The sequence below is a fragment of the Zootoca vivipara genome, chromosome Z1 (genome assembly GCF_965207765.1).
Source record: "Zootoca vivipara chromosome Z1, rZooViv2.hap1.1, whole genome shotgun sequence".
Taxonomy (NCBI): domain Eukaryota; kingdom Metazoa; phylum Chordata; class Lepidosauria; order Squamata; family Lacertidae; genus Zootoca; species Zootoca vivipara.
Genome location: NC_142583.1, coordinates 22,007,830 through 22,021,512, shown reverse-complemented (window position 1 = coordinate 22,021,512; position 13,683 = coordinate 22,007,830). Strand labels below are relative to the sequence as shown.

Here is a 13,683-nt window from a genome sequence, read left to right as displayed (position 1 = left end):
TAATCTATTAAACATTAAAAGCCTCCCTGAACAGGGCTGCCTTCAGATGTCTTCTAAAAATCTGGTAGTTGTTTTCCTCTTTGACATCTGTTGGGAGGGCGTTCCACAGGGCAGGCGCCACCACTGAGAAGGCCCCCTGCCTAGTTCCCTGCAACTTGGCTTCTCGCAACGAGGGAACTGCCAGAAGGCCCTCGGTGCTGGACCTCAGTGTTCGGGCAGAATGATGGAGGTGGAGACGCTCCTTCAGGTATACTGGACCGAGGCCATTTAGGGCTTTAAAGGTCAGCACCAACACTTTGAATTGTGCTCGGAAACGTACTGGGAGCCAATGTAGGTCTTTCAAGACCGGTGTTATGTGGTCTTGGCGGCCGCTCCCAGCCACCAGTTTAGCTGCCGCATTCTGGTTTAGTTGTAGTTTCCAAGTCACCTTCAAAGGTAGCCCCACGTAGAGCGCATTGCAGTAGTCCAAGCGTAAACACATCCAAGGATTTTCGCTTTGTGTAATCAGCTGCTACATGGTTGATCAGTTCATTATTTGTTTCTTTTCTTTTCTTACATTTATATCCTGTCTCTGTTCTGTCACAGAACCTACGGCAGTCTACATGTTGTTCCCGAGTTAGTCACCCATCCAGAAACTCGCATCCGGAAAAATCACACCCACTTACGTTTCAGCAAGATGGTGGGCTCATGTGCCTTCAGACCATAATATACCCTGGGACTCAATTAGCTGTGTCAACTTTGTCTGGAGTTCCTCACATTCACTTCTACATCTCTGTTTACTTCAGTTGTCAGGGACAATTTCACCTCCTCATTATTCTCTTACTTTCCTACAGAGCCAGCCTGCTCTTTGACCCCGTCATGCCGTTTTGTACGTATGATTCCCCCCACCTGCATTCTGAAATCATACAGTCCACAACAGAGTCACATCCAATGGCACTTTGGATTGCATGCTTCAGCTCTAAATCCTTACAAAACTTTGGCAATGGCATGCAACCTAAGAGGCAGAATCTTCTGCATACAGAAGATGCCAGCGCAGTAATGCTGCCCCCCTTAGTGTAATAGCCTACTCTGGTATTTTTAGAATGCTGGCAAGGAATGTCACGTGAGGAACAGGAGCATTGCAAAGCACAGTGGTACCTTGGTTTACGAACTTAATCTGTTCCACAAGTCTGTTCTTAAACTGAAACCATTCTTAAACCAAGGCGCGCTTTCCCTAATGACGCATTCCACCGCCAGTGCCCTTCCACCGTTCAGATTCCGTTCTTAGACCGAGGTAAAGTTCGCAAACCGAGACACTACTTCTGGTTTTGCAGAGTTTGTAAACCAAATCGTTCTTAATCCGGACTGTTCTTAAACTGAGGTACCACTGTAGTTAGGAGAAGTAGTGAAGAGAGTTCATTAAGGTGAGAAAGAGAGACTTTTCATTTATTTATAGATACAGTAAATAAATACTATCACACAGTTACATGGAAATGAGTGTCCCACTGCATGGAAGCTTGGGCATGAGCTGTTTTTCAAGATGACCATACAAACATGCAGGTATCTGGAGGCAGAGCCTGACCCCAGAGACCAGGATTGTACTCCAATCCAGGAATCACACGATGCCTCCGTCATGCAAGTAACAAAGTATAGATTTGCTGTTGCTATTAACAAGTTACTGCATATGAATTACTGATTAATAGAATAGTGTATATTAATTTTTCTATCATTCTTCACAAGTTATTTGACAACAAATGTCTTTGCCTTTTACACATCTGAAACACAACTTCTAACTGATCCTTTTTGGTAGGTCTTGAAACCACTCTATGTAACACTGGATCACAACACGACCTTAAAGATGAAAACACTTGACAGTCATCAGTATAATTATATATATATATATTTGCATTTTGACACGGGAACAAAAATCAACATAAAATGAGCACAATGAGTATGTAAATATTACATACAAATATTGGATTAAAATTAATGTATTTGTAAAATTATATCACTGAATACAGAATGTATAGGGAATACTTTATCAATACACTTTCCCTTTAATTGTCCTTAGATTAGCTTTATTAAAAAATATACGTATATCCACAGCTAGACATGTAAAAATACTTAGATATGAATTTGAGTTTAAGTATTTGCATTTTCTATCTTAAAAAAAAACGAACACTAAGATTAGGATCCTGCTGTATCTTCAGTCTCAAAATTTTGTTGGAAGATATGCCAACAAAAAGACCATTGTCAGCAAACTCCCTTGTTACAAGAAAAAGTAAGCTCAGCCAAGCATTCTGTGTCCATGTGCCAGCCATAATTTAATATGCAAAGATAACATACTACCAGCATATTTGGCTTGTAAATGCCTCCACAAGGGTTTTATTTAACAGTATTTTGGTTCTAATTTTTCATGGTTTATAAGGGTAAGTGAAAATTGATTTAGCTAGAGACACAAACCTAATATGTATTACAGATCTGTCAGTACATACATTTAATCTAATGACAGCATGCCTATTTTTGTTTCAGTTTTTTTGCTCACATCAAGATTATACACTTCAGACAAGCAGTGCTTTATTGCAGCTGGAAGCGGCATCAAAGGTATCTGAACTAAGGCCAACGAATCACATCCAGCTGAATAATGTTCCCTCGTCCTCCAAGGACATGCCACTAAAGATGGTAATTTTCTCTTATTCCTACAGAAACACTACCTCCATCCTGTGTGTTATGCCTAAATAGGTTGTAATCTTCGGTTTCATCAGTCAATAACCATCCTTTTCTACAGCAGTAAACTATGGTAATTTTTCGACCGCTGTAAATTAACTGGCATTGTTAAATCCAGCACAGCATTTATTATTTGTACTTACGAGATGATACATGAATTGAACCTCTGGCCCTGAGGCCTAATAAGGCCTTCAAGGCAGTTTCCTCAAAACCACACCCCAGACCCTCCATGTGTCACTATTTTCCAGTGACGTTCCTGACTTGATCCTGGACTGTCTCGCTTTCCCTTAGGACATGCCTATTTTCATTGGATAAATGTTGGAGGGTATGGAGCTATCCAACCCATCTGAATGCAGCCCTGTATAGGGAAGTTTTTTTTAAAAAAAGTTTACTGTTTTATTATTATTTTATATACAGTGGTACCTCGACTTCCGAATGCCTCGACTTACGAAGGTTTCGACTTACGAAGTCGGCAAACCCGGAAGTATTTTTGCCGTGTGGTCGGTTTGCGCCTGCGCAGAAGCGGCAAGCGCAAAGCGCAAAATTGCGCTTCGCGCATGCGCAAAATGGACGCTTCGACATCCGAAGGTTTAGACTTACGAAGAGCACCGCGGAACGGATCGCCTTCATAAGTCGAGGTACCACTGTATGTTGCAAGCTGCCCAGAGTGGCTGAGGCAACCCAGTCAGATGGGTGGGGGTATATCAAAAGTAAAATAAGAATAGGATCTCCCTATTTTCATCAGAGAAATGTTGGAGGGTATGGCATCCACATGCCCCACATCTGACAACATATGTGACACGAGGAGTGGAACAGGTAGATTTGGCCAACACACATTCGGGAGCCTTAAAGTGCACTCCTGATTCTTCACAAGCATGGTAGATTTGATGTCACCAGCGATCAGTTGAACAGCAATGTGAGCAAGGCCACTGGTGCTGGGATTGACTGTGCTGCCGCAAAAGTAGAAAGCCCACTGGATCAGTTGTGCTATTAATTTCCCTACCTGTAAAGAGTGGCCCATTGGGAACAGGGAAACCCAGGATCTAAGCCACTGGCCAGGTGCAGTCCCCACCCCCCACCCCACCCCGGCCACTTTTAAAATTAAAAAATAGGAACACAACAGGGAGAATATACTACATAAAAAATCCACAATAAAACCAAATACAAAACCAGCACAATATAACACCATACTCAGCACAGAACCAGAAATAGCCATCCAATACATATGCCAAAACCACCAACCTTATCACAGGGACTTAAAGCAAAATCTTAAAGGGCCTGGAAGAATGAAGAAGTCTTAGCCCGTATGATCACCAGTCAAGCTTCCCCATGGAAAAAAAATCAATAGGCAGAGGAGGTCACCACTACGGTATATAGGCCCTCACTCTCATGGACACCCTCTGCACTTCAGATTAGGCTTATGGAGAAGGGTGTGTTTATGGCATCAACCTTCATAGAGTCCCATTCATTTTTTTTAAAGCATTTATAAACCACTTCATATATTATTATTTTTTAAAAAACTAAGCAATATACCAGCTTCTGCAATTCTGCAAAAGTGTAAAACAGAAGCTGCAGCACATAGTCCTGAGTGCAGAATTCAGCTTCTTGAGCAATTCGTTTCTGATTTAAAGGCAAAGGCAGTTACTAGCCCTTACGGCTGCAAATAGAGATGTCAGGGAGGGAGAAAGTAACACAGAACAGCTGCCTCATTGGCAACCACATCTTGCTGGCACAGTCTTATTTCACCTTCATGGAAACCTCAGAAATTATGAGATGATGGGAAAGACGAGCACCGCCAAATAGGCTACACTTCTTAATCATGATCATATTTGAAGTTGCATATCTCCCATTAGGACTGGTGTGGTCCAACATTAAAAGTTTTGTGCAAGGTGTGCGCGTGTGTAAGTAAAATATGCTTAAATTCCAATTCAAGCATTACAAAGATATGGGGGAACAGGAGGCAAAAGGAATTTGTGCTCCTCTCATTTCGTAACATCCAGAGGTGATCATATTGCTGTGTTCTTTCATATCTTGGACATTCTTTCATGTTTGCAGACAAAGTTCAGGCATACCTTACACCCCTAACAAATCTGCCATTTCTTTTGATGCCCCCCCTTTTTTTTTTTAAAAAAAGCCAAATAGTTACAAACTACTTAAGGGATTTACAGTAGCCTTATCCCAACCTCTTTCACAAAGCATGCTGTGCTGGTATATTGTTTCTGTAGGCTAGGTCTGCCTTGTGCTCTTTAATGAGATGCTTTAGTTAGTCTTTCAGGTTGCATTCTGCATAGTTTACTAGGGAAGAACTGAGGGGGCTTTCTTCCATTAATGGAGGGTTAGAGTAACAGAAGAGAGCACTTTGTTTCTGTTATCCTCCTGGTGTTTCAGCTTTCATCATTCAACGTGCCAATAAAGGGAGATAATAAAGGGATTCAGGCTCGATTTACTGTCCACTGTTAAAACTGCCAAGCAAGGCAGGCCATTTCTGAAGCCACAGAAGGACATTTGTAGCAAAGTGTCCTTTGCTGCCAAATAATATGCTAATAGCAAAGCTTTAAACAAAAGCATCATGAACCGTCACTTTCAGAAGTGTTCTAAGATATGCATCTGATCACCAGCGAGGCTGCAAAGGAAGTGAGAATTGGGGAAAGAAGAAGCGGTACTTCTCCTGAAGGAACAACACTCCTTTGTTTCAGGAAGCTAGACGCAGGATAGAACTTTCTTTCGGAACCCAATATCTTCAAGTGTGTTAGAAGAAGAAGAAGAAGAAGAAGAAGAAGAAGAAGAAGAAGAAGAAGAAGAAGAAGAAGAAGAAGAAGAAGAAGAAGAAGAAGAAGAAGAAACCCAACGAAAAAAATAAGAGGCTAGTTTTGGACACTAGCAAGAATGTTACACTATAAAAACCTTTTTTTAAAAAAAATGCAACTACATTTTGCTACTTGACTTGTCTAAACCACTGCAAAGAATATATACATTTTGAATTGATGGATATTGCATTGAAATAATAAATGTTTAACTACTTGGTGTTTTTTTTTAAAAAAATTACTCCTTTATTGCTGTTTTTTGTTATTTGATTGATTTATATTTATATGCTGTTTTCCATGATGGCTGTCTTTATTTATTTAGGAGTATTTATACCTTGCCTGCCAATTGAGGTGGCTTAACATATATCCAAAACACAAGAAAGCAGACATTAGCAGAATACTTAGAATAAGGTAAAGGTGTATATAAATCTGCCCTCCAGTTCTCTGATGTTCCAGTAAGTGCTCTTCTGCATATATTGTTGGTGTATATGTTTTGCATGCTGTTTTCTTTTTCTTCTTATTATTATTATAAGCAACTTTGACTTCTTCTTTTTTTAAAAAAACCAGGCAGGGTATTAATATGTTTGCCATCTAAGATGCACTGAGAGTAAACCCAGTGGAAATCAGTGGACTTTCAACCATCAACCCTGAGTGACAGAGTTGGATATAACCCATAAGAAATGAACAACAAACATTAATCTAATCTCATATCCAACTAAGCACCCTCTATGTATGTCACAGAGGTATCTTGGTATCTGAAGAGCATTCAATAGCAGCAAAATGTCAGTCATTAGGGGCAGGGGACCAAGAGAGAGAGACTCTGCATTGAGCAATGCTCCCCACAAGGGGACAATGGGTCTCTATGCACTCAAAAAGACACACACCCTCTCAGGGGAGGTCAAGCTGATCAGAGCTATGGAAGCCAAATACAACGGTGGACTCAAATGCAGTGGTACCTTGGTTCTCGAATGGCTCAGTTGTTGAACAAATTGGCTCCTGAACGCCGCAAACCCAGAAGCTCCTGCAGCCAATCAGAAGCTGCGCCTTGGTTTTCAAACAGTTTCGGGAGTCAGACGGACTCCCGGAATGGATTAGGTTCGAGAACCAAGGTACCACTGTAGTTTTATTTTATTTTTTAATAGGAGTATATGGCACACATTCACTCAGACAAGAAAAGGATTTGCTCAGGAAAACTGAGCAAGGGAGTTCTCCAATGTACATCCACAACCACTCATGTCCCAATTTCTTGGGATAACTGTTTCTGCACCTTAATGGTGGTGCTGGGAAGAACCTGGCTGGCTGCCTTGTTATAAAAGGTGCATTATATCCTGTCAAACATTAGTTATTTGCTTATTTAAGGTGTTTTACAGCATCTTTCTGCCAAGACAGTTTAAAATTTAATACCAACACAAGCAAATTACAAACTTTTTTTTAATGTCACCAATGTCTCTTGGTGGCTCCCAGACCAGGGCATCTTCTTTTCTTTTTGGTTTGTTAATATTTCAGGAAGTATTCATAAGCAAGGCCTATGATGATTGACAGCCGTGGTACCACTGTGCTGTTATTCAACCCCCCCCCCCAAGTTGTGAAAACAAGAGAAAGAAGTATATGTCTCTTCTTAGATGCCAGCTTAGTATACATTTCTTTGCCTGGAATGTAATGTGAAGAATTCTGGACCTTCTCACTGTATTTTTATCCACATAACCTAAAACAACCAAAAATGATTATTAAAAAATATTAGAATTAAGTGACAGGTAGGTAGCCGTGTTGGTCTGAGTCAAAGCAAAATAAAAAAAATTCCTTCAGTAGCACCTTAAAGACCAACTAAGTTTTTATTTTGGTATGAGCTTTCATGTGCATGGACACTTCTTCAGTGAATTGTGCATATTTAAACCACATATACCCACCCAGTAACAAAACCTGTTTTTTTCAGATGTGGTCTGGCCTGAGGGCAATTTTAACAAGAGTTTTCCTAAAACTGGTATAATATTTAGGTCCTTAAAGTGGAAAAAATAGCCTTTTTACTCGGCACTTGCTTTTGACTCCTGCTTATAATGATAAATCAGGGCCCTGATTTTCAAGCAGCTTCTGAAGTTAATCTGCACACGCTTAATGTCCATATTCCTCTCCTCCCAGGCCTTTGACTAATTAAACAATCTATGGCCTTTTAAACTGTCTGGGTGGTATTGTTTTGGTTTGTTACTATGATATGCATTTTTGTGTTTTTGTATTGTCAACTGTCCTGTAATCCTCAAATGAAGGGCAGTAGAGAAATGTTGTTGTTGTTGTTGTTGTTGTTGTTGTTGTTGTTGTTGTTGTTGTCGTCGTCGTCAATGCTACATTTTGGATTTAGAGATTTAGAGTTTAAAATATCTGCATCCTAAAAAGAAGCTTGAAACCATCATTGGCTCGCAATTGTCCTTTGTCCTTCCTGAATGTGTGAAGAGTTTTTTTCTAGCAACCGATAGCTGAGGGGGGAAAGTTAAAAGGGCACTTTCAGATCATACAGGACAAGCCAGCTTTTGCTATTTTGAAGCAGCACTGAACTAATATGGGTAACTTACATGCCCTTGCCCTTTGGCAACCCAACTCTTTAGTCACCCTAAATTTTTCAAGTCTTCTAGGGACAAGGAATTACTGAATGGCTCAAGGGACAAATGCTTTCAGATAACAAAGTTAACACAATACTGCTCATAATGAAGTCTGGGTCTAACCATTGTGGACCATGGTTGTGTAGCCTCAGACAGCAAATTTTGCATATGGAAAGGGGAAAGATCAAATTTATTTTGAAGCAGCTGTACCTCCACCTAAATTACAGCATGTGATTACTACATTTTATTTGAAATAATTATGCCTTAATGTAGGCTTCCACTTGTCTGTGTCTACTCTTCTGCATTAGACTTACAGTACAGTGCCTGATCACCTCATCTGTCTCCTGAGAAATCTCTATGTGGGACAAGAAGCTACAGTTAGAACCGGATATGGAACAACTGATTGGTTCAAAATTGGGAAAGGAGTACAAGGTTGTATATTGTCTCCCTGCTTATTTAACTTATATGCAGAATTCATCATGCGAAAGGCTGGACTAGATGAATCCCAAACCGGAATTAAGATTGCCGGAAGAAATATCAACAACCTCAGATATGCATATGACACAACCTTGATGGCAGAAAGCGAGGAGGAATTAAAGAACCTTTTAATGAGGGTGAAAGAGGAGGGCGCAAAATATGGTCTGAAGCTCAACATCAAAAAAACCAAGATCATGGCCACTGGTCCCATCACCTCCTGGCAAATAGAAGGGGAAGAAATGGAGGCAGTGAGAGATTTTACTTTCTTGGGCTCCTTGATCACTGCAGATGGTGACAGCAGTCACAAAATTAAAAGACGCCTGCTTCTTGGGAGAAAAGCAATGACAAACCTAGACAGCATCTTAAAAAGCAGAGACATCACCTTGCCGACAAAGGTCCGTATAGTTAAAGCTATGGTTTTCCCAGTAGTGATGTATGGAAGTGAGAGCTGGAGCATAAAGAAGGCTGATCGCCGAAGAATTGATGCTTTTGAATTATGGTGCTGGAGGAGACTCTTGAGAGTCCCATGGACTGCAAGAAGATCAAACCTATCCATTCTTAAGGAAATCAGCCCTGAGTGCTCCCTGGAAGGACAGATCGTGAAGCTGAGGCTCCAATACTTTGGCCACCTCATGAGAAGAGAAGAATCCTTGGAAAAGACCCTGATGTTGGGAAAGATTGAGGGCACTAGAAGAAGGGGACGACAGAGGACAAGATGGTTGGACAGTGTTCTCGAAGCTACGAACATGAGTTTGACCAAACTGCGGGTGGCAGTGCAAGACAGGAGTGCCTGGCGTGCTATGGTCCATGGGGTCACGAAGAGTCGGACACGACTAAACGACTAAACAACAACAACAACACAGTCGTACATTGGTTCTCGGAATCCATTCCTGGAATCCATTCCAGAAGTCCATTCGACTTCCGAAAACGTTCAAAAGCCAAGCATGGCTTCCAATTGGCTGCAGGAGCGCGGAAGCCGCTTCGGACGTTTGGGTTCCAAAGAAGGTACGACTGTATCTTAAAGCAATCACTCAGTATTTCCTTATTGAACATATATATGTGCATACACACAAAGCCTCATATTTTTAGACAATGATGAAATCGTCAATACCAGATGAGCTTATGATTCGGAAAATAGGTAACAGGCACACACAAACTTGAAATAGTTACACCTGTGTTTCAGTTATTCAGCTTTCCCATTCAGTGGTAAATAAACAAACAAAAAACACAACCCTCCCTCCTAAATCAATCAATAGTTGTCAACATACGGTACTTATAGACCACTTAACTTAACAAAAGAACTTGTCAGGAAATAGTCCCAGGCTGATTTTCTGTATCAAGGAAGCAGAGATGTTCATGCACTGCTCTTGCATGGGATACAGGGATAGGATGCATACATGATCTGCTTCCTGTTTTTTCACAACACTAGATTTGAAATAGAGCCTTTGCTTTTCTTCCACCTAGGAGCTCTGTTGAGACTATATTATGTCCCAAAGAAGGGGGAAAGCATATATTGAACACAACATTGTTGGGGGGGGGGACAGGAAGCACAGGGCACTTGCTTATCCATCTGCCACCACAGCAAGATCGTGCCCCAAGTATCCATTTCAGCCTTGTGAATAAGATTACAAAAATAATTAGTCTGCAGAGAAAAAAACAATTATTAGCATGCTAAGAGGGAAGTAGCTTGTGTTTCTATACTGGATGTGGAGGAGGACAAGGGGGCAGGGAGGCCGTAGCCCTGGGCATACGATTTTTAGAGGACTCCCATGCAGGGATTCTTGTCCTGCCCTGCCTGCCACTGGGGGTTTCTGGGCCCTGGATCCCGGCTGGACCTCACCACAGCATCCCTGGCCCCCTTGCTGAATGGCCCCCCTGGCCAGCATTGGGCAGTTTCACCTCCCAAGAGCTGCGTCAGCCAGCCTCCTCCCTGTGCAGGCAGTGCAACGCAGTCCTGCTTGGCTCTGGTAGTGAGAGCCAGGCTGGCCTGGCACGCAGGCTCTGTGAACCCTCCACACCTGGGGGTGTCAGCAGCAAGGGCTGGGCTGGTACGGTGAGTTCTGTTCCCCCTCTATGCCCCGCCTCTGCCCAGCATGTGAGTGCACACGCCCCAGTTGCCAGCAAATGCTGCAATGCCACTGGAGGAGGAGAAGGATGCTACTAGTCTCTTAGAAGGCAAAATAAGATAAATGACCTTCCATCTGGGACAAACCATCCCTGCTTTCCATCCCTGTGCAGTCGTTAACAGCCATCCACAGGTTTACCACTCCTATCAGCCCATCACCCATTCCCCCCACCCCACCCCACCCTCTGTATATACATAAGGGTCTGGCTCTTCTGTTTCAAGAGTATCTGAAGAAGTGTGCATGCACACGAAAGCTCATACCAAAATAAAAACTTAGTTGGTCTTTAAGGTGCTACTGAAGGAATTTTTTTATTTTGCTTTGACTCAGACCAACACGGCTACCTACCTGTAACCATCCCTGCTTTGTCAGCCTATTCACTTGCCAGCATTCCTAGTTGCTTAAGGCATATACAACATTGCCCATATGATATACAAGGTTGCCCCGTGATACTGAAGGCAAAGAAAGCAATACAGAATGAGACGAGAGCTGTGCAGCAGTCATAAGCGAAACTGAGAAGAATGCAGTTTTTTGGGCGCAGGAGCAAGGCTGTGAATAACCCCTTCTTCCCCCAAGCTCATACTTCAAAGCATTAAAGGCAAGAGGTGACATTGCATATTTTTATGAGTGTCTTATCAGCCTGTAAGTCAGGCTGCAACTGCGTAACATTTTGAATCCATTTCAAAACACTGATTGATAACTCACCAAGCTCCAAAGGAACTGATTGCTAAAACACATGGCTCGTCACCAAACCGCAGTTAACAACCTCAGATTTATTTAAAGACAAAGGATTTCAGAACGATCAGCATCTGAGAAATAGCTACACTGATTAAATGGCTGGACACAGATTAAGAGTACGCACAGGCCCTCTCCAAGACTTACTTACCCATGCTCATCTTGATTGGCAAATTTTCTCTGCTTGCAGCTTCCACTAGGTGTCTCCTGACTTCCATCACAGCTTCTTTCTGCTTGAAATTCATCAAGGACTCCCACAGAGATTTAGCAGCTGGATCACTATATATATAAAAAAGAAAAAAGCACCCAAGTTTACACCAAACATCTGCTAAGAATCAAGCAAACGGACTGGAGCTTAGTGATTTCTACAATGTGGATAGCCTATTTACTTTCAAGTATGGAAATAAAGCGCAACTTTTTCAGAAAGAGTTGCTCTCTCTTCAAACTAAGAATACATGGGCTGATTTGGTAACTTGTTATATTAACCGGAGGTCATCCATTTAACTGATTCTGTTACCACAAAATTATTAAGAGAATAGTTAAGCAGTGGCTTGCTCAAACAACCAAAGCTACTGAGAATATTAATGGCGACAAAAACAGCAACAGTTTCGGTATAGCAGACTTTCTTCTGAAATGCATTCCCGTGACTATATTTTTTGAAACGAAAAGCTGTTTGCCAGGTTCAGAAGTAGCCGTGGGCTTTGTGAAGCCGTTGATACAAGCAGAATATTAAGAAAGTGTTCATATGGCCATTGATGGAAAGTGGATCTGGCTGAGCTGGGAGGTGTTGCGTTAAATCTCACCTCATTCATAAAGCTCACTGAAATACAACCAGCGAGGGAGGGACACTGAGAGGAAAAGCAGTGGTTTCAGTCAAGGTTTCAGTACAGCAATAAAGGAGTTGGGAAAGGGTTCTACGCCACAGCCACAGCCACTGCTGCTGTGCAATATGTCTTCCCTTTTGCTCCCCTGCCTGCCCCCCCGACTTCATGCAAATCCAGGACTGTGTTGAGACACTCCAAATCCTCCAATGGGGGCTGCATGAGGACATACATTTTTTTTTTTGTATACAAAGGCATAACTTTACGCAGGGTCAATCTTGAATGGCGTACAAAAGTGCTCTATATCTCAAATATGTCGATATTAATTGTGATCACATGGAACTATAACTTTTAAAAGAAAAAGAAAGAAAAACCAATACCCATGAGAAAGCTCATTGGCAGAGACAAGCGTTTATTGTCAAGTCATGCTAATACAGATTTTAAAAGTCCTGGAGGGCAATGATTTCCTTCCCCGGCTTTTGTTTTTTACAAGCCAATTTCTTCCCAAAGTTGTAGGTTTGCTTTGCAAGGCTACTGGGAATTGTTTAAAAATATGTTGAGAATAGCAGACTGTTTAAAAGCAAAGGAGAAAACATAGCAAACTGGCACATTTGAAGACTTGCAATATCAAAAGTGGATGTTTTGTAGACTTATTACTGCTTGCAAAAGATGGGGGAAACACTGTTTCTACACACTGATTTCTATACACAGGTTCAGCTGTCCAGCCAATTGATAGGATAGCACCAGGAATAGTATCTAAACAAATGGCTTTGGACAAAAATACATAAAAGTTGTAGCTAAAGAGAGTAGTTAATTGAGACTCCCGCCCTCCCACCACAATGCTTTTTAGTGATGGCTTTCTAGCTTTCAGATTTGGACCTGGTAATTCTAACACACATCTTCATACCATAAGGGGTGTCTATTAATATGCCCTATAAAGTAGGCAACCTCTGAAGCCAACAGCAGCCGCACATTCCATGCAGGATACTGCTGCTAGTCTTCCAATACAACCGAGCTAGAGTCCACACTACCATTCATCAGATTTCTCAACATGATCAAAGTGATGAGGTTCTACACAAATACTGCTTGCTTCCCCACGTTCTTCAGCTCTAAGGCCCTAACACAGACATGGAAAATGTGAATAAATAAATATGTGCCTGAGCTGATTCAGAGTGCATACATGATACCTTGACCAATAAAAACTGGCATTTACGTGACTGGGAACAGGGCTTTTATGAGTTTTGGAGATGATTCAAAGAGAATCAAAGAGATATTTGTTCATTTTATGTTTTAATGCAAACCGTTTTGAAATCCCTCCCCCTTTAAAATGTAAAGCAGTATAGAAATGAAATGAATAATAATAACAATAAACTTGGGGAGGGAATGGTGCCTTGACATTCCATTGTGGCGACTGTAACCTAGGGTT

At 41.6% G+C, this 13,683-nt stretch overlaps 1 protein-coding gene across 2 annotated transcripts in view; it reads right to left on the bottom strand.

Annotated features, from left to right (window-relative positions):
* SCFD2 (sec1 family domain containing 2) overlaps positions 1-13,683 on the bottom strand; it is a 152,495-nt gene that overhangs the window by 122,045 nt on the left and 16,767 nt on the right. For both annotated transcript variants that reach the window (XM_035114140.3, XM_088659387.1), the window contains exon 3: positions 11,588-11,715. In XM_035114140.3, the coding sequence (XP_034970031.3) occupies positions 11,588-11,715 (128 nt within the window). The remainder of the gene's footprint in view (positions 1-11,587; positions 11,716-13,683) is intronic.